Source organism: Tenrec ecaudatus, chromosome 1 (genome assembly GCF_050624435.1).
Source record: "Tenrec ecaudatus isolate mTenEca1 chromosome 1, mTenEca1.hap1, whole genome shotgun sequence".
In the NCBI taxonomy this organism is placed as follows: Eukaryota; Metazoa; Chordata; class Mammalia; order Afrosoricida; family Tenrecidae; genus Tenrec; species Tenrec ecaudatus.
The window spans coordinates 127671924-127693028 of NC_134530.1; the positions used below are offsets into that span (position 1 = coordinate 127671924).

General features: G+C 43.0%; 1 protein-coding gene across 4 annotated transcripts in view; it reads left to right on the plus strand.

Moving 5' to 3' along the window:
* The window catches only part of TLCD4 (TLC domain containing 4), a 67795-nt gene that overhangs the window by 26106 nt on the left and 20584 nt on the right, over window positions 1–21105 (plus strand). For all 4 annotated transcript variants that reach the window (XM_075558638.1, XM_075558630.1, XM_075558647.1 and 1 more), the window contains exons 3-5: window positions 3427–3516; window positions 5946–6004; window positions 8458–8552. In XM_075558638.1, coding sequence (XP_075414753.1) covers window positions 3427–3516; window positions 5946–6004; window positions 8458–8552 — 244 coding nt within the window. The remainder of the gene's footprint in view (window positions 1–3426; window positions 3517–5945; window positions 6005–8457; window positions 8553–21105) is intronic.

Genomic DNA, 21105 nt, shown 5'->3' on the forward strand with positions numbered 1-21105 from the left:
TTAGGATAGGGAAAGTGTCGACGGACAGAAGCAAAGCTAAAAGTGAAGCCAAAGGAGGGATTGTAAGATGCTATCTGTTAGTCTTATCGCGGCCGTGCTACACGGCCCAGTTCCTGCATGCCAAGGGAGTGTGGGGTTCGGTAAAATTCATTAGGCTGCGCAGATGGCATGTTCTTTCCGTGCTTCCAACTCTTGTGAGGTGCACAGTGCAACAAGGAGACTGGCTACGTTTTGAATAAAGTGTCCATTGGTGTCTTGACATGCAGCCTTGAAGTCTTAACACAGATGGATGACTTGAACACACAGTGTTCCTCCCATTAGCACACGGTCTCTGAACAAGGGGTGGTCAGGCATCTAACACAAATGGATGGGATGAAACACCCAGTTTGATGATCAATGGGCAGTTGTTGAGCTCAACGGATGCTTTTTCTGAGAACCTACATGCTTGGAGGCTCTCGATAAAAATATAAGTTTATCTTTTTAAAAACAAGCCTTTTAATCTAGCTGCTGTCAAATACCTTAGAAAGTCCCATTGTGTTGCTGAGCACCTAATTTTTAAATATACTGCTCCAAAATTTAACTCTTTTGAGCGGTATTGTTTCATTTGGTAATTCATACCCAGATTATTCATGGATAATTATGTCATTAAGTTTAAATAGCTCCTCTAAAAATAGTACCTCATTATTTCCTAGAGAGCCAGTGAACCTAGAGAATCTTCACACATAGGAAGGTTTTACTAAACAGAAGTGCCAAAGTATCGACTTTTTTTTTTTAAATACAGAAGACGATGTAAATCAGGGTATCTGCTTCTGTCCTTATAACAGGAGTGGTTTGGTCCACTTCCATTTTTGTAAGCACAGGCATTTATTTTTAATCTTCTTTCTAAAGAATTGAACTATTTTATCTCAGGCAGTATCTTAGTTGTCCAGTGCTGCTCTCACAGAAAGACTACACGCGAGTGAGTTGAACAAAGAGAAATGTATTTGTTCCTGGCTCAGGAGGCTAGGTTTCTGCGCTCAGCGTCTGGGGCCTAGGGGACGGCTCTGAGCCAGGGCTGGAGAAGGTCCATTTCTCTGATGAGCGTCTCTCTTCCTCATCTCAACTCTTCTCACTTGTCTCTTTTATATCTCAAAATTCACCCTGTATTCCTCCTGCCTCATTAACATAATGATGACAACCCCTTCCCAAGTGGGATCATGGGTTTGACACAACTCAACCCACAACAGACAGCATTTTGGTGTTTCTTTTTAGAAACTAAAGAATTTGCATCGAATCACATGGAGGAAGATCTTACTAAACAGAGAAGTGCCAAAGTAATGCCTTTTTTAAAATACAGCAGACTAATAAACTCAGGATATCTGCTTCCGTACTTATACTGGGAATGGTTTGGCCGACTAAACATTTCACTGCCCTTTAATGAGTTATATGGAGCCCTGGACAGGCACCGCGGTTAAGCCCTGAGCCGGCACAAAGCTCTGTAGTTCAAACCCACCAGCTCCCCCGAGGGAGAAAGACATGGGAATCTAGTTCCATAAGGAGTCACAGCCTGGGAGACCCTACCGGTCAGCTCTGCGGTAAACTAGGGGTACTAGGAGTCAGAGCAGACGCCACACCAAGGGGATCAGGGTTGATTTTAATGAACCATATGCCAGTCCCATCAATCGAGGCCTATGGAACATCTCAACAGAAAGGCGCATTCGAGGCCTCTTGAACATCAGAAGCAAAGAGTTAGATTTCTTCTGAAAGGTAACATTTTGATCTGAATGTTATTGAACACTAAAACTAGCTAGCAACGGAGGATGTTTTTGGTTTGTTTTTATTCCCCTCTCACAGAATATTTTATAGCAATAGGAAGCTGACTGTTAGCTGGAATGATTCATCCAATCCTCAAGGAGTTTACATTTCACCCTTCCGTACTAACTATAATACACCATGGTACAGATGGGCGTGGCATGATTATTCCAGCCGATACATGGATCTATGGAATTAATTATTCATACTTCACATTACAAAGGCTCCTTGGTCAATGCCTTTAAATGAATGAGCTTCATGAGCATTTAAAATAACATTTGAACATCTCATCTATTAGATCAAATACAATATTTTTCTAACACCAAGCTTGATTTCGGTGGCTATTCTTCAGTTGTTTTGAAAGATTTCGGGTCATAATGTAGAGATAAATTTATTGCACACCAGTTAGTTTTGGAGGGAAAGTTTTTCTATTCCATCCCTCTTTTAGTCTAATGAAGAGAAAAAAGAAACTCCCTGTCTTGTAAACTGAATCACTCCACCGCGTGGGCGCATGCGCAAGAGTAACCTGCACGTTGCTCTTCAGCGTGGCCGAGTGTGGGGATCCTTTGAGTCATCAAGTTACCAATTAGAATATATTCCTAGAACCTGAGGAGCCCTGGTGGTATAGTGGTTGTGAGCTGAGCTGCGCAACCACAAGGTCAGCACTTCGAAACCACCAGCCGCTTCTTGGGAGAAAGAGGCAGGATTGTACCCAGGAGACAGCCCTGCCCTGCCCGACAGGGTCACTGTGAGCTGGACCGGACTCCGTGACAGTGAGGTTTTTCTTTTCTTTTTATTCAGAGAAATGGATGTTCCTCATCTCAACATTTTCTTTCTATCAAAGGAAGCTGGGCCTTCATCTTGTGAACATTTCACTTCCACTTGAGTGTTTCTTTTAAAAAAACGATTTTCTGTCCATGGGCCTCAATTTCTCTATTTATAAGTACTTTCATAATACTTTCAAAGAAGGACTAAGAATAGCTGTCCTCGCCTCCCACAGCCTGTTACAAAAATCAAGTGCAATAATGCAGGTGGATGTACATTTAGAACTGACATCTCCAAGGTCATACATCATTTCATGATCCATCTGAGTTCTGTTTTAAGGCTAAGGAGGTGGTTAAGGTCAGTAGATCTGGAAGCACTGCCAGCCGATTGTCTGAAGCGCTGGGGACCGGACCTCCAGTGATGAGGCTGGAAAGGGATCGGGGACAAGGCACTGGGTTGTGAGCTTACCATTTACCATCTGTCTGTGTAAAAACCCACCTCCCGCATTACCAGGTGTGCTTTGGTTTAAAGTGGGGGCCTTCGAGTGCTGAATGACAGTTGTGTCTTATAATAACAGTTATTCCGCTACTCTATTTCAGTGCCTCCAGAATGTGGGGGTGCAGTGGTTCCTTGGTGGGCTGCTAACGATAAGGGTCACCAGTTCAAAGACACAGCTTTCCCTTCCCTTAAGGTCTCACAGTTTCGGAAACGCAAGGGCCGTTCCATCCTGTCTTATGGGGATGCCGTGAGCCGGCATCAACCCGATGGCAGTGAGTTGGGCTCTTGGAGAATGTTAAATGCTTCATCAGAATGGGCTCAAGTCGATTGGAAGGAATCTAAAGTCTCTGCATATATTTGGTTTCATTCCAGGGTAGTGTCTACATGCCATTCTTTATTGGTCGGAATCTTTGGCCTGTATATATTGCTTTTTGATGAACCTTCTCGAAATGATCCCCTTTGGTAAGTTGTGTATCCTTAAGATAGTCAATTTGATGCCTATATTTATATTAACTGTCAATCAATACGAACATTTCTTAAACATGTAAAGCATAGTGATAGTGTTTGCTTTAGGAAAATTTATTTGTTTGAGATTCATCAAGTTGTCTTCAAGTGACTAATTTTAGATTTGAATACAAAGGATGGGGCCACTTTGACTAGTCTTGCCATTTTGGTAACAAACGGGACATATGGTAATGATAAACACATTCCTACTGAGTGAAATAAACGAGATTACTGTAACTCGAAAATAAGGCATTGTTGAGGTAGGGTAGTCAAGAGCAGCAGCTACTTAAGACTTAGTTTTCAAATTCTAACTTCGAAGCCATCAATAGATAGAAAAGAGGTGAATCATGAGAATTATTGATAGCTTTGGGAGAAGAGTTTAGTGTCCACAGAGAATCTTTGAGGCACCTATAATAGCTGTGTCTGCCAATCCGAGGGTGATTTGTAAGATGAGTCCTTTGGAAACTTTTAAATGACATTTTAATGATAGAAGTTTTTTTCCCCATAGTTTTATAAAGGGCTCATACAACTCTTATCACAATCCATAATACATCAATTGTGTAAAGCACATCTGTACATTCATTGCCCTCATCATTTTCAAAACATTTGCTCTCCACTGAAGCCCTTGGCATCAGGTCCTCTTTTTTTCCCCCTCCCTCCCCGCTCTCCCCTCCCTCATGAGCCCTTGATAATTTATAAATTATTATTTTGTCACATCTTGCCCTGTCCATGATAGAAGTTTTACAAACTATTTCCTAGTGCTATATGAACGGCTGAGTTCAGTTCAGCTTGAGAGATGAGATGCATTTGAGAAAGCACCATACTGGCTTATGGTTCACATGGACTTGGGGACAATTTGACCAGGCATTTCAATCACTATAAAGCTTATTTTTTAAATCCCCATCTGAATTGCAGCAACATTGAATTGGAAAGTATTTCTCAAAGTGAATCAAATTTAGTGAATTTGCCCAGGTTTCTGTATTTTCTAACTAAATAAATCTCTCCCTGCCCACCCTCGCAGTTTTATATTACTTGGATAATTTTCAAAAGGGCCAATCCTTTGGGGAAGTAAATATTACAACCAAGATTAGTATTTTAAAAATATGTTTGGATTTTTCATTTGTTTACATTTGGATTTTCATGCCATAATTTATTCCAGGTCAATTTTTGTGTATCATTTTTCAGATCCAAATTTGTAAAGAACTTGAATTTTGCTAAATATTCCCATTTGCAGGTGTAATTTTTGGTCATTTTATTTCGCTGTGTGACACCTACTTTTTACTTCTAATGAGATTTGAATATTTCACGGTCGCTCAGCTTATAAATTAAAGAACTGATACTTCTATCCTGAAGCAAAGAGCCCCAGGAGGCGAAAACTGGAGGCCGTTGTTTTGTTAATCCCCCTAATTTTTAATATGATGGTGATGTTAATACCAAATTGCTGCAAAATCAGAGGCTGGAGCAGATGATTTCTCAAAGTACTTGTGTTTCTGGTTCCGAATAAAGAGTTAATAAAAATCAGCATCTGCAATTCCACTTGGATCTGCTTGTGAACCAGCAATTTGAGAACACGATTACAAAATTATCTTCTGGTTATTTTATCTTACTGAAAACATGTAGCTAATGTGTGGGAGAGACTGTGGTTTTTGGTGTAGTTACAAGTATTAGCATAGTTTATGCAATATTTTATGTTTTGTGCATTGCCAGCCTTACATTGGGATTCAGGATTCCTACTGAGACACTCCTCAGGTGACTTACTAGGTGGGAGTGGGCTATTCGATGTCTTCCAAAGTCATCATAAATTCCACTGGTAGAATGCTTAATGCCTCCCAAATTCTAGAAAGATGGTGAAAAACAAAACAAAACAAACCAGATAACCTTTATCTTACTCCCCCGCCCCACATCCAACTTGAATTTGGAGACGCTAGGAATAGTTCTGAAAACTTGGTCTTAGTACAAAAAACTTAGTGATTCTCAGGAGACCTTATTATTTATTCACTTTTAGGCTGTCAGAGGATTAGGTTCTTCAGTCTAGTGTGAGTTTTGGGAGTTGATGATTGATTATCACGGGTGCTTTGGAGACGGGCCTCGTCTAGAGTAAACCTCAGGGACAGCAGGAACCACAGAAGATGCTGTGATTGGACAGGAAGACTGCAAGATTTCTTCTGCGAGGCTTGGGCAGACCTGAGCTGGGAGCAGCCTGTGCCTGCCAGAACTGATACCTGTGTGACTGTTATTGTGCGCTTCATGGTTTATCTTTGACACTGGCAACTTTGCTATTGGGGAAACTACAGAAACATTTTCATATTTAAGGTGGGCATCGCTATAACCCAAGTGCCGAAGAAAAGAAAAAGGAAACTAATTGTGGTTTTTAAAACTATTTGCAGGGGTGATTCGTCGCTTGTGAATGTGAATATTTCTATTGCATCAGGCTACCTCATTTCTGGTATGTGTTTCCTTTGTACGAGGCCTGTGTTGTACAGAGATGATGTGCTGTATGCTTTTACTTTCTTCACTGGAGGACGTAGCCTTTAGAATCCACACAGAGAGACAAATAGTTGATAGTTGAACATGTGACATTCTTCCTGCTGGCTCTCTCTCAGCTGCAGACCGGAGTCTCACATGACCGACACTAGACATTGCTTGCTACTGATGGTCCCTACATGATCCTATGTTGTTCTCAGCTGCTAACCAAAAGGACGGTGGTTAAGCCCACACCGTGGTGCCGTGGAAGAAAGGCCTAGCCATAAAGATTCCATAAAGATTCCAACCAGGACAGCGCTGTGGAGCTCAGTTCTACTCTGTAACACACGGAGTTGCCATGAGTGGAATCAATAAGCTCCACAACTTGACACTTGGGTCTTAAGAGTCTCTCAGGTATGATTACTTAAAGTCAAGGATGTCTCCGCTCCTCCCTTGCAAGGGCCCTTGGGATTGCTTAGTTAAAATCTGCAAAAGAAAACCGCTTCAGCCAAGACCAGTTACATCCAGACCTTTTCTGCTCCACAGCTCCCTCGTGTTTGGTGGAGTTGTAGCGGCCAATTCACTATACAATACAGTATACAATTCCCTAAAGGAGAAGTTAATTTTAGGAATATGTAATTTTAAGGGAAAAATAAATATTGGACCACCTCAATAAAAAAGTGACATAATGGATTTCCTGATCTAGACATTTATATAGAAACTTTATTTAGTAGATTATACTTTTATTTAAAAATAGAAAATTTAAAAAGAATAAAATATGAGATGAAGCAAAAATGAGAAATAATAGTGGCAACAAACTCTTTTGCCAATGAAAAGTAAATTGTACAAAAATAAATCATAACAAAATGCAGTAATTCATGAAGAGTAAGAGAGAAATTTTTAATAGGTCATTGAATTACTTAATAATCCTTTTAGGACAAGTGTGAGTCACATGAATACATTGGAAAAGATTTTCTAGTTTGACTGAGAGGTGCTTTCCTTGCCAACAATAACTCAAAACTCATAGTGCATCACATGTGAACTTATGAATGGTGTCAATTCAGAGACTAGTTAATATCTAGGGTAGCTCACAGTCTCAAACGGAAGAAATGCTGTAAGGTGATCCAAAAAATTGCAAATAAGAGCTATGAATTTGAACTCATTTTTTTCTAAACTCTCAAACATTAAAAAGCTGGGGGAAAGGCCAATTCATTTTATCCTCCGGAAAGAAAATATTGTAAAACCACTGCCATAAAAATGAACAGAGCGTGCAGCCCGGGTTGTAGGGACATGTCCACCCAGAAGGATTTCTGACAGCTCACGAAGAGCGTCACAGTGCTTTCTTGGGGTTTTTATTTGTGATGTTATGTCCAAATTTATCATTTGAGAATTATTTTCTCTTTGTAAATAATAATCTCTAATTTTGTATTTGTATTTTTATGAGAAGGGTCTAACTTATTATAAACAAAACAAAACACCTATTCCCATTGAATGGATACCAACTCTGAGTGAGCCTTAGGGCAAAGTAGACCTACTCCCTATAGGAGCAGATAGCTGTCTTTCTCCTACAGAGCAGAGCATGGGTCTGAACCACCAACCTTGTGGTTAGCAACCCCACACTTAACCCACTATGCCCTCAGCTGTCTGTCCGTGTCCATGTCTAAATTTCATGCTTAGCCAGGAGGTTAAATAAAAGACAGAAAATAGAGTTACATCAACATTTTAAGAGTTTTCGCTCGTGTTAAAAGAAACTATTTCCTAAATGATGGTTTTAGATTCAATACTAAAGAAAACAGATACCCTGACTTCTTGCTATGTATTTTTATTAGTCATAGTTCTTTGTGGTTTTGCCATTGTAGACTAATATTTAATTTGTCACTCATTTTTTGTTTGTTGAATTTGCTTTTTCTACCACCATCTTATCTTAGAATTAAGGTAATAATGGAAATCAATCATTTAAGTTTTTTAAGTTTATTGGATAATATTTTCATTTTATTTACCCTAGAAGTAAATTATCCATTTATTCGCCAGTCAACATCATGAGACCAATGTGATGCATTGAGTTTGCACTGGCTGCTTTTCCAGAAGCAGAATGCTTCTTTCTAGTCCCTCTCAGTCTGAAACCTATTCCGCATCATAACGATACCCAAGTTTCCACTGACATGCACTTGCTAGATGAACATGGGTTGTACTGACTGATAATCGTACTCTCAAATAGAAAGCAAGGACTTATCACTGAATCATCCATGCAGTGATAAGGTGAGGCAGTTCTATCAAGGCAGATGCTTTACAATAAAGTGGGTTATCGGACTAGCTGAGGTCTGAACAAACTGCTGTGGACTGACAGTGGTGAGTTGTCGGAAGACAGTTAATACATTTGGGTACCAATGCAGCTTTCTTCCTTAATCATACTGTACTCATTTTTTCTTCTTATAGATTTGTTGCTTATCATTTTGTATTGGAGAGTGATCGGTGACAAAATATTTGTCCTTCACCATTGTACAGTGCTGTACGCATACTACTTTATCCTGGTGAGTACCATGTTTTGCACTAGCCTAACAAGCAGACAAGCTTGGGTATAATGATTTAAGGGGGAACATAAGTCTAAACATACATTCTTAATTTCATCAAGACCAATGCCAGACTGTATGTCTGTATCAGTTTGACTGTTTGGATTTTGCTAAATTTTGAAACAGATGACTCTTAATATTTTAGAATTTTAAACTATTAGAATTATGTAAATATAGGCAACCTTTTAAGATGAATTTGTGATTTAGCAGCCAGGCGAAGGTATAGATTTCTGTCAAAACATTTAAATTATTTTTTTTCCTGCTTAATTACATGCTCCTTAGTTCAGCTGTGTGGTGCAAGGAAAGGTGTCTTGCTCGGAAACTTCATCAGGATTACGGAAATGAGCTTAAAGAGGGTCAGTGTGACAAATCTTAGGCATTAAAGCACTTTAAATTCTATACTGAAAATTATTTTTCTATATGCCCAAACCAAATCCAGCGCCATTGAGTTGATTCTGATTCACAGGGACCCTATAGGATAGCGTATACCTCACTCCCTGGGATTTCTTCTCCACAGAGCAGCTGGTGTGCTTGAGCCTCAACATTCAGTTAGTAGCCCAGGGCTTCACTCAGGACACCACCAGGATGCCTTGTCTTTTTGCCTTCCTATTGGTAAAATAGCAATTTTAGATCCTTTGTATGTTTGTTTGGTTTTTGATGATTCTTTTTGAACCTAGATAAACCAATAAGCTGAAAAAATATATTTGGAATCCATGTATCTCTACAAACTAGAATTTAACCAATTATATGTAATAGATGTGGCATAAAATTCCATGTTTTAAAACATGAATGTAGCTTCCGTTAATTACAGGTGGTTAAAAATTAAATCTAACAATGATAATCTGAAAAAAAAGATGCTTCCAGGAACCTCAGGAAAATATTTTCTGATCCTATGGGAATGGCCAAAATTATACTCTTAAATATTATAACCAATAACCCAGAGCCGTTTTCAGATGCATCAAAAGACTTCTTTTTATGTAGTTGGTATTTTAGGTACCTTGTTTCTTTAGTATTTTTCACAAAAAGGAAGGCAAACTCTTGACAAAATGCAGGTTCCCTTTGTAAAGAACGTATGTATAGGTTGTATAGTTTCATACTATGGTACAATTTATATGTTCTCTAAACAGGAGTACAGGAGCCCTAGTGGTGGTGTGGTTATGTGTTGGGTTGCTAACCCCAAGGTCAGCAGTTCAAAACCACCAGCAGATCTTCGGGAGAAGGTAGAGCTTTCTACTCCGGTAAAGAGTTAGAGTTTTGGAAACTCACAGTTCTACCCTGTCCTTTTAAAGAAAGACTTAGCTTTTAAAGGAACAGTGTAAAGTAGAAATTCTTTTGATGTACAGTAATATAACTGATATAACGCGTTGGTGACTTTTTCTTCTTTTGTACCTCTGGCACAGTTACTGGAGATTGATGGTTCTCTGGTGAAGTAAGTTAAAGCTTAAGGAGTCCTCTTCTGTGTGTACAAATTAAACCAAATCATGTGTTACAGAATCGAGCGGCTTCATGGACTTGTCTTGACAGTTGGCCAGGCTTTTCTTCTATGGCACGTCTGGGTGGGTTTGAACTGCCAACTTTGAGTTTATCAGCCAAGGGCAAAGCACGTATGCTCCCCTGGGACCTTTGTATGGGTGCTGTTGTTAGGTGCCGGGAGGTTGAGTCTGACGTATGGTGCCACGTTCCTCATGACCCTGGCCGTCGGGCTGTGTGAGCCGTTGTCGCAGCCACGTGTCGGTCCGTCTTGTGGCGGGCCCTTCGCTTTGTTCACGCTTCACTTTATTGAGCACTTTAGGCTGGCGATTGATCCCCACGGCAGGCTATAGTGTCCGATCCTCATCAGGTAAGTGCTTGAGGCCTCTTCACTTTCAGCAAGGTTGCGTTGTCGGCATTTTGCAGGCTGGTAATGAGTCTTCCATCGTGAAGGAGGGCATCGTGCGTGGTTAAGTGCCAGATGGGGCAGGAATGACAGCAGATTTGGTGGTGATTTATTCTGTTGTACACGGACCCACGGAGCTGCAACCGCCGGGCGGCATGTTCCAACAACCACCTGCTCTTCTCCCGGGACTGGGTCCCTGCCGACAGACAGCATCCCCAGAGTGAGGCGCAGCCTCGCCACTTCAATTCCAAGGAGCATTCTGCCTGGCTCTCGTGCAGTCCGTGACATATGTATATATATATACACATTCCGTATTCTTCACAGACACCCTACTTCATCTGCCCCAAACTTCTTCTGTCTTCCTATTTGTCCAGCCTGTACGTGCGGAGGAGGTGACTGAAGACACCGTGGCTTCCGTCAGGTCCACCTCAGTCTTCAACGGGACCTCTGGGCTTTTTTCACTATTGAATATGCCTTTTGATTCTTGATCATTATTTACAGAGAGAGATTAAACGTTTTTCTAATGTTCAGCTTTCACCTCTTCTTGGACAGGATACCAAATATCATGAAAACCAAATACGCTTACCTTTTCCTTTAAGGAAACAGGTACATTTATGCTTTCATGTTCTTTTTTTTCCAGCTTTGACTATTTTTATTATTTTTTTAAAAGTTTTATTAGGGACTCAAACAACTCTTATCACAATCCACACATACATCAATTGTGTAAAGCACATCAGTACATTCTTTGCCCTCATCATTTTCAAAGCATTTGCTCTCCCCTTAAGCCCTTGGCATCAGGTCCTCTTTTTTCCCCTCCCTCCCTGCTTCCCCCTCCCTCATGAGCCCCGTTCTGTGTTGAAGGGCACGCCACCATCGGGGGTGCCGATCTCCTGTCTGTCCCAGGCCACCGCACCCCCTGGGCTCAGACCATGCAATGGCTTGAATGTGAAGAACACGTGTCTTCAGCTGGGTCTTGGTGCATTTACTTAGGTGTGCTGGGGGCAGTGTGATGCCTCGCAGGTGAGATTACAGTCTGAGCATTGCATGTACTTGATCTCAGTCAAGTATGTGCGAAGCGGTATTGAAAACGAAAGGCTTGTGTGTCAGCTATGATACATGTTTAATCAGCAGGCACGCATATAAAAGCAGTCTGACGTCTAGTCTGAAGAAACATTTCTCCACAACATTGCCACAAACTCATTGCTATGGCTCACTAACATTTTGCTGCTGTGTTAGAAAAGAACTGTAATGCATGAAAAGGGGAAGGCCACCAAGGAGACAGATTGATGCAAGAACAGTGTGTGTGTGCGCGCGCGTGTGTGTACACACATATAAATATATATCATGGTCACTTCATTGTTTTTCGGAGCCCTGGTGGTATAGTGGTTATGAGATGGGCTGTTAACCTCAAGGTCAGCACTTTAAAACCACCAGCATCTTCCTGGGAGAGGCTTTCTACTCCCCTGAAGGGTTACAGTCTCAGAAACTCACAGGGGCAAGTCTGCCCTGTCACATTGGCATTGACTCGATGGCAGGGAGTTAGGCTTTTTGGATTTTTGACATTTTTACCCTGGCTAGTCTCTCATTTAGTTGCTGTTAGCTAACTATATAATTTGCTTTTGTTTAGATTTCTAAAGTTAGGTTAATACCAATGAAGTAATTCATTCGCCAAATTTAAATTCTTCAAGTCAATTGCTCACTATTGTAAAGAAAAGAGTTGAAAATCTCCCTTTTTAAGTAGGAAGATTAATAGGTGATTCAAGTTTAAAAAAAATCTTTCTGTCAGAATTAAATATTTTCTTATTTTGCTGCACAAGATCTCTTTATTTTTTAAAGATCATTTTATTGGGGGCTCTTACAGCTCTTCTAACAATCCATACATCAATTGTATCAAACATATTTGTACATATTTCACCATCATTATTTTGACATTTTCTATTTGAGCTCTTGGTATCAGGTGCTCTTCCCCCACCCCCACCTTTGTGAACTCTTGATAAATTATAAATTATTATTTTCATATCTTACACCGATTGCTGTCTCACTTCCCCATGGTTTCTGTTGTTTGTCCCCCCAGGGTGTGTGTGTGGGGGTGGGGGGGTTGTGTGTTGATCATTGTGATCGGTTCTCCCTTCCTCCCCCTCTCTCCCCATCCTCTCCCAACCCTCTGGTATCACTACTCCCAGTTCTGTTCCCGAAGAGTTTCGCTGACCTGGATTCCATGTGTCATCCACTCTTATCTGTCTGTACCAGTGTACATGCTCCAATCTAGCCAGAACTGAAAGAAAGGACTGGGGTCATGATAGTGGTGGGATGAGGAAGCCTCGAGGAATCAGAGGAATATCGTGTTTCATTGGTGCTATACTGCACCCTGGTTGACTCATCCCTTCCTTGTGACCTTTCTGTGAGCATATGTCCCACTGCCTCCAGATGGGTTTTGTGTCTCTGCTCCGACTTCACTCTTTCTCAACAATATGTTTTTGTTTGTGTTGGGTCTTCTGCTGCCTGTTACCCAATCCGGCCGACACCTCATGATCGCACAAGCTGGTGTGCTTCTTCCATGTGGGCTTGTTGCTTCTCTGTTAGATGGTCACCTTTTTAAACTTCAATCCTTTAAGACCCCGATGCTATATCTTTTGATAGCTGGGCACCATCAGCCTTCTTCATGACAGTTGCTTGTACACCCATTTTGTCTTCAGTGATCATGCCAGGAGGGCGAGTGTCACAGAATGCCAGGTTGTTAAAATAAAGTGCTCTTGCATTGAGGCAAGGGCTTGAGCAGAGGCCCACAGTCTCTCCACTACCTCACTGTGTTGCCATATAAATATATGTAGATAGGCCAATACCTCTCTTTTTATGAAGTAATGTATTTACATATGTACACACCTGTGTACACACCTATGTTTATATCTGTACACATAGCTCGCTTCCTAGCTCTTTCTTCTGTCTCCTTTTACCTTCCTCCTGCCCCGCCTCAGCTCACCCTTCTTCTGCCTCTTAGTAATTCCTCTCAGCTAGATTGCTGTCTCTATGTCTTCCTTGTTGATTTTAATTCCCTTGTTGTTCCTGTCTATGGCGTTGGTTGCTCACGGCTCCCTTCCGCTGCCTCCTCCCCACAAGTCCCCCCCAACCGTGGGTCCCATTGCTTTCTCCTCAAACCCGCTTCCCATGCCTGTCCTATATAGGTAGGCAATCCAATAGCGATGGAGACAAAAAACAAACAAACCTCAAAGATTGAATAAAAAGAGATTAAAAAAACAATAATTAGCAAAAGCACCAAAAAGTATACATAATTCCAAGTCTGTCTGCTGACCTATATGAGTCTACACTGGTCCTAGGGGATTCTGGGAACTGCCCCTCCTAACCTGAAGTCTATATTGGGTGCTCCTCAGGGGCTTTGTGACTTCACTTTGCTCCCGTCACTAATCTGTTATGTTCCCTTGTTCGTTTGCTCAGCTGTGGGGATTTCAGGCCAGACAACCTTCCCTCAGAGTGTCCCCTGTATTGTCCTCTGTTGCCATGTGCTCCAGCCAGGGGACATTGGGTCTTGAGATGTGTCAGCCCTTCAGTACGCTCTGTGCCTTAGCAGCTCTGTTCAGGGACATCATCCTCAGGGCTTGTTTGGCGTGTCTAGCTGGGCTCTAGACTCTCACACTCTCTTTGTCCTTCTTGGTTTGCTTCTGTGTGGGTGTGGCATGCCAGTCCTTCACCCCAATCTGTCATTTTAATGTTGTCATCTGTAGCACATACTTCTAGGGGGGCGGCCAGTTTAGCTTTGATTGGACCTGGCAAGGGGTTAGCGGAACTCTCGGGCAGAGACGCTGAACTTAGAGGTTCTCGAATCGCTTCATGAGTAGAAGTCACAGGGGAAGGTCTAAAGCAGACCCTAGTACACTGAATCCACTTTCAGCACCAGCCTCCCACTACTGGCCTCCTTCCTTCTTGACTTTGTGGTCTAACAGCAGGGACTCCTGGCTGGTGATTGTACGTGGATGCCATCTTCACTCCTCCCCCAAACATGTTTTATTTTTTGTTAATTTAGTTGGAAATATTGATCACACTGGTCTTAATATTAGATCTTGCTTTAGCAAGCTATATTAAGTTGCTGTTTTGCACACTCACTTAGTCCACAGAATTATTAGCTCAAAATTGGATTATCCTTTGACATGTTGCTATTTGCACAGTTATTATAAACACAGCCAAACTCAGGGACATGTAGTCGATTTGGACTCCAAAACACCATAGGACAGAATAGAACTGCCCTGTGGGTTTCTGAAACGATAACTCTTTATGATAGCCCAAAACCTCGCCACCTAGTTAACTACAGTTTTCCTTTCAGGCTACTCCAATTGGAGAAAAGAAGGCTTCAAAAAGCTTTCCAAAAAAATGGAATTATAAGAGAATAGACTTTTTCCATGAACTATTTGAAGTACCCTCACATATGTGTAAATCATTAAATAAGTATGTATGTATATGCATTGGTATCTGTATATATACCATATGTAAAACATTTCCTATTTGTTTTGGCATGTATTGTAATATTTTTAATAGTGAATATCTGATATTATCATTCCCTATAGTTAAGGCCTCCCGAACTTTTGGGTCAGGAGGAATGCAACCCTCGCTCCACACCCCTTGTTCACTGGTTCTCTTGTTCACCCCCTTGTTCTCTTGTTCACTGCTTCCTCCTCTTTTGTGGGCACACAGCATCCTCTCAGCTTTTTGCCTAGGAAATGCCTTAGCATTTCTCTCAAATTCGCTCTCACTCTCTCTGTTGTTGGTAGTGATTGGACTTGGTGTATGATATGTCAGAGAATTGTTTTGCCCACCCTAGTTAATATTTTATTTTCAATTTAGATTTTTTTAAAAAAGGAAACACGTTAACAAAGTTGGGGATAGTCCTTATTCTGGGCGAGGCATTGCCTTTTTCCACACAAGTGTCAGGCGTGAATAATAGACGGGACACATAGGTAGAATTTGCTAGTGGCAAACGTTGAGTGTTGCTTCATGTAGAACCGGAGTGTGGGAAGTGAGGCCTTTCCTGAAGGTGGTAGATGAGCTCAGCTTTAATCGAGCCAGTCCCTCGCCACACCTGCGAAACCAGGAACGCAGTGTCAAATGTAGATTCGACTGTGGAAGCGCAAATCCAATTCAAACTTACAGTTTGCCTGCCCAGCCCACACTCAAGATCACCATCTCTCGAGGTCCCTGAGCCTGCCAGTAGCCAGGGGAGACCTTCTAGACGACTGTAGAGGGTGATTAGATCAGGCCGCTCTTGCCCTAGCACAGGTGATCAAGGGACCTGGAAGATCAGTCTAGAGAGACCAGGAGTTGGGGATATGATGGTGTTGAAATGTGAAGTCACTGTTGTGTTGTTTTTGATGTTCCTGCCTGCGCGTCAGTGCTGACTCTCAGCGACCTATATACAACAGAACCAAACTCTGCCCAGACCCGCGGCAGCCTCCCAAGTGAGTTCATGTTTGAGCCCATTGTTGCGGCCACTGTGTCCATCCATTTTGTTGAGGGCCTTCCCCACTTTGCTAACCATGAGGCCTTCTCCAGGGAATAAGTGAAACTACTAGTCAATTTAAAAAGGAGTAGACATACTCTGGGTTATGTTAGACCTTGGAACTAGGACCAATTGAGGATGGAAGAGTATGGAGACTTCTGTTTTAGAGAAGAAAGACATTGTGTTAGGCTGGGCTGATTAGAGAAACAAATTCATAGACACTCATGGGTATCAGAAAGGGCGTTATATACAAGAGAAAACATCTCCAGCCCAGTCCAGATCAAGTCCATAAGTCCATTATTAGCCCATATGTCCGATACCAATCTACAAAGTCCTCTTCAGACTCATGAAACACGTGAAATGATGCCTGATGCAGGAAGATCACAGGCCAGTGGTGGGAAGTCTAGTGGATCCAGTGGCGTTATCTCCCACCTTCAAGGAGGAAATACAAGAGTTCCCAGAGTCAAGAGAAGGCCATGCCTACCCAGAGGCCTCATTGGCTATATCCTGATTAACGGGCGAGACTCCACCCCTACACTCTTAATCCTCAAATTGACACCAGATTAGGTAACTACCACAGACATTCTCAGTGATTAAAGGAGTGTCAGGAGGTTCATGACCTACCTTTGCAATGCAATGTACTAATACCGTAAGTTCTTTTCTTGAAGTAGATGAAATAACATTGACGCTGTAGGTGGAGCTTGCACTAACTATTTTTTAAAGTTTCATTCTTATTCTGAAATTCTGTCATTTGTTGAAGTTAATTGATTTTAAGTCCGATACAAAATGCTTAGACAACAGGCAAACCAAGAATAAACTGCATTACTGTGCTTTTCAGTAGCTCTGAAAAGGAAGGTATGCAGGCACCTGGCCTGCCAACGCATTTACTTCCTTGGAGAAAGGGAGAAGAACACTGACTTGTCAACAAGAAACCTGGGCAACAAATGTGCGTCTTGTTTGTTTGCCACCCCCCGCCCCCCGACGTGTGCAACCTCATCCACAGCAGGATGAACGGCTCAGTTCTATATCAGGCCCATGCTTGGTTGTAGGTGGGACTGCGTGGTCCCTACAGGGTTTTCATTGGCCAGTGTTTGAGACCAGATTTCCAAGTTTTTCTTTTTTGTCCGGAAGTTCTGTTGACCCATGTTTAGGGTCCTGGCAACATGCAGGGCTCCACATGTGGGTGATTGCTGGCTGCTCATGAGGTGCACTGTCAGGAGAGCGAATACGACCTTCCACACAAACCAACCAGTCGCCTTAGAGGTGCTTCTGACTCCCAGGGGAGGAGCAGCCCCCAGAGGGTTTCCTAGGTGATGCCACTTTAGCTTGCCACATCTTTCTCCTGCAGGGTGAGTGATGGCTTTGACCTTTTGGTTAGTAGGCAAGCACTTGACTTCTGGGCCACCAGGACATCCACTAAACTAGCAGAATGTCTCTTGAGAACACAGAGCCCATATGTGCACCCGAATGCCTTAGCTCTGAAATGCCCTGGCTAGTGTTGCAATTGCTCTGGGGTGTCTGGGCTCAGTCTCCAGGGCTGTAGAATGGACATACAGACCACAAAAGGGCCCGTAGAGAACAGAGCCTATGTGGAAAAGGGAAAAAGCACCTGGTGAAGCAGGTGGGGCTCTAGTGAGTGCTGCTGAATGAACTGTGTTCAGGGGTTTTTATCTGGTGTGGGGTACTTGGTCTGCCTGCATCCTTAGGTTCGAACAGACCAATCTGAGATGTGGGTCCAGTCATAAAGCAGGTCATGCTCTCCCATGGCAGGGGCTTGCCTGGGCGTGGACAAGGGACGTAAGCATGCAAAGGTGAACAAAGAGTCTTACGCCTTGATGATGACCTTGGGCTCTAGAATCAGCCGAGGGATCTCATGGCTGTAGGTTTAAGATTAGGTTGTCCCAGGCTGAGATCACCCTTCCAGATATCCTGCTACTCCCCAAACTTCGGGACACCTTGCCTCTACCTCCCTCTGCCTGAGGGCTCTGCATCTCCTCTCTATCCTAGGAAACTCTAAGGAGGGGCTCAACTCAGTCCTCAGTAGGCTTTCTATGACTTATGGTGGGTTCAATGTGACAGTGGGTAGGTAGGCAGCCTTGAAGTTGGGTCTTAGTAATGTTACTGTGGAACAGAGTCATATTTTTACAGGGCATGACAGGGTTTTAATTTGGGATGCTCAGAGCTTGTCTTCTACCAATATTCCCTGGTGGTGCAACAGGTAGGTGCTCAAGTTTCTGCTTCTAATGGAAAGGTTGATTGGATGCTACTCAGCAGCCCTGTGGGGGAAGGGACCTGGAACGCTCCTTTCCTAACGATCACTACCTGGAAAAGCCGTGGGGCAGTGCCATTCTCTTACACGGAGTCTGTGTTGCCTCCCGAGGCGCACAGCAGCAACAGTGATGCCAGAGTCATCATTGTTGGTAGTACAAGGACGGGCGCTTAATAATCTTACTTCACGTTCCCTTCTACCTACTAACCCGCTGGCCCTAGCCACTCACAGCTGTTAGAAACGTATCTTTCCTAGGTTAAAAACAACAACTGGACTTTCATAATCCCTGGACAGGGAGAGAATTTTCTTGTCAACTCTGGAAGGGATCAGACAAATCCCGCTTGGTTTGCCCTGTTTGGAGGCCGGGGCACATGGGGATTTTCCTAAACACAAGGCTCCTTAGAGGTAGACGGCAAAAGTGAGGACCCTATCTCATTGAGAAGGCAGTTGGGAGGTTTATTTTCATTGGCTAGCAATAAAGCCGGAAGTGACTATTAGAGCTATCTTTTTAATAGCATGTCTCTTGTGGGAGTCCTAATGGTGTAGCGGTTATGGGTTGGGTTGGTAACTTCAAGGTCAACAGTTTGAAACTCCTTTGTCTCCAGGTGGGTCAGACCACATGCAGATGTGCCCACATAAGAGCACCCGGTGTGGAGACTGTTACCCATGCTACACCATACTTCAAGACAAAATTTCCCTTATTTGTAATTAGAAAAAGATTTCACAATATAAAAATACATATTGCTTTTGTGATGAATCACTATGCTTTAATTATATTCAATATGTAACAATGAAAATACATCCTGCATATCAGGTATTTACATGATCATGCATAACAGTAGCAAAAATGACAGTGATGAAGTAGCAAGGAAAATAATTTTATGGTTGGGAGGGGTCACCACAACATGAATAACTGTTTGAAAGAGTCACGGCACCAGGAAGGTTGAGAACCACTGCCCTAAAGCATCACTTTGAGTCAGAAATGACTCGTTGACAGTGTTACTCATTTAAACACTGTATTTCAGTAGTTATCGCAGCAGAGCCCTGGCGGTATAGGGGTCCTGCATGCAGGGTCTAGCTGTTTGAAACCACCAGCCGCTCAGCAGGAAACAGATGGGGTTTTTTAGATAGTTGTTTGGGAAAAGGAAGAGGTAAAGTAATAAGAAGGAATTGAACGTAACCTGCTGCCTACCTAATGGCTGTCCGTGCCCCTGGAAATATGTGCTGCATGCGAGGGCTGTTAGGGCTGTAGTGGATTCAAACCTTTGAGTTAGGGAGCCTGGGCGGCGTAGTGGGCTTTTCATTGAGCTAGTGACTCCCAAAAGATTGAGAGTCACTGATGTGCAAGACCAGAAAACGCAGACACAAGACCGTTCCCACTCACAAGGACCCCGGTGTGGCAGAAGAGGGCTGGGCTCGCCAGGGGTTTTCATGGCTCACTTTTGGGGCAGTAGATTGGCAGGACTTCTGAGGTAGCTTCCAACCTTTGGTCAACAGTGGAGTTTACCATTTCACTGCACAGGGACTCCACGGGCGAAGGCTCAGCTACTGAAGCTCCGCCTGAGTGTGGTTCCCAGAGTTGTGAACTAAGAGGATGGGCATCAGGGGAGAGGAGTAGATTTTACTGACATTTTCACTTAGTGAGCTAAGATTGGAATAGAGGAGAATATTTAAAAGTGACACACAATATATAGCACTTTATGAATCAATAATGTTGGAGTAAGTCAGAGATTGGAAGGACCAATGTCTTAATTTCTGTTGTTTCCCCTTAATTATTGATTAAAAAAAAGAGTTTGTAGAGATAATCTAGTGAGTATGAAGGCATAAATGGGGTTCTCTCCTGTGAGGCTAAGTGGGATACTTGTGGAGGGGACTGATTCCCCCCAGCCTTGCTTCTGTGTGTACTGTTTAGCTCCCATAAACAGGGAAACAGCTACTCATTGTCTGCTTCTTGCATGTGCCACCCAATCCGGTTGGATAAGGGAGTCTTTTCCTAGCTGCTTTGTTTGCATCGGATTTAGAGCACATGTGTATACACACAAAATGCACACGCAAACATGCATGCAGTTTACCATGACAGAGCACATGTGTATACAAACATAATGCACATGTGAACATGCATACAGTTTACCAAGACAGGGACAGAGGGAGTATAAGAACGGGTACCCAGGCGTGGCAGTGCAATGACTGCACACGTATTGTTCCCTCCCTCTCCGTGGTAACTGCAGCCGAGCCGTCCGGTTCTTGTGTGATGGCGTGTCCTAACCCTGGCTGCACCTTGAAATCACTTGGAGAGCTTTTAAACATACCTGCCAGTGACCAGGCTCTCCCCTGGCAAAATGAGTCAGAATTGGTGTCGAGCCAGATGTTTAAAAATCCTCCCCAGGCAGTTCGGTTGCACATGCTCCATTGATCTAATGCTTTGAAGGAACTAGGCAGAGACAGTGAAACAGATCAAAATAGGTGACCAACCACCTCGATTTGCATGGAACCGCCCCTATTTTTGGAGCCTTGGGGTGCGTTGGGTTAGGCACTGGGCTGCCATCTTCAAAGTCAGTCATTGTCGCCGAGCAGCCCCTCAGAGGGCAGAAGATGCGCACAGATTTACAGCTTCTGACATCCTCCACGTCAAGGGCCTGCGAGTCAGATTTGACTCAGTGGCGGTGTGTGGGTCCCTGGTGTAGTGCTGGAAATCCCACAGCCCAGGCAAGTCCTACTGAGACGCCAGACACCGGGCATGCGTTCTGTTGTGGAGGTGCCTAATTCCAATTTAATTGGGAGTGCCGGAGTGGCTCCAGTTACCTAGCGAAAGTTTTTAAGTATGTTAAATGAAATGGTTGAAATTTGTACGGAGAGGTTTTTT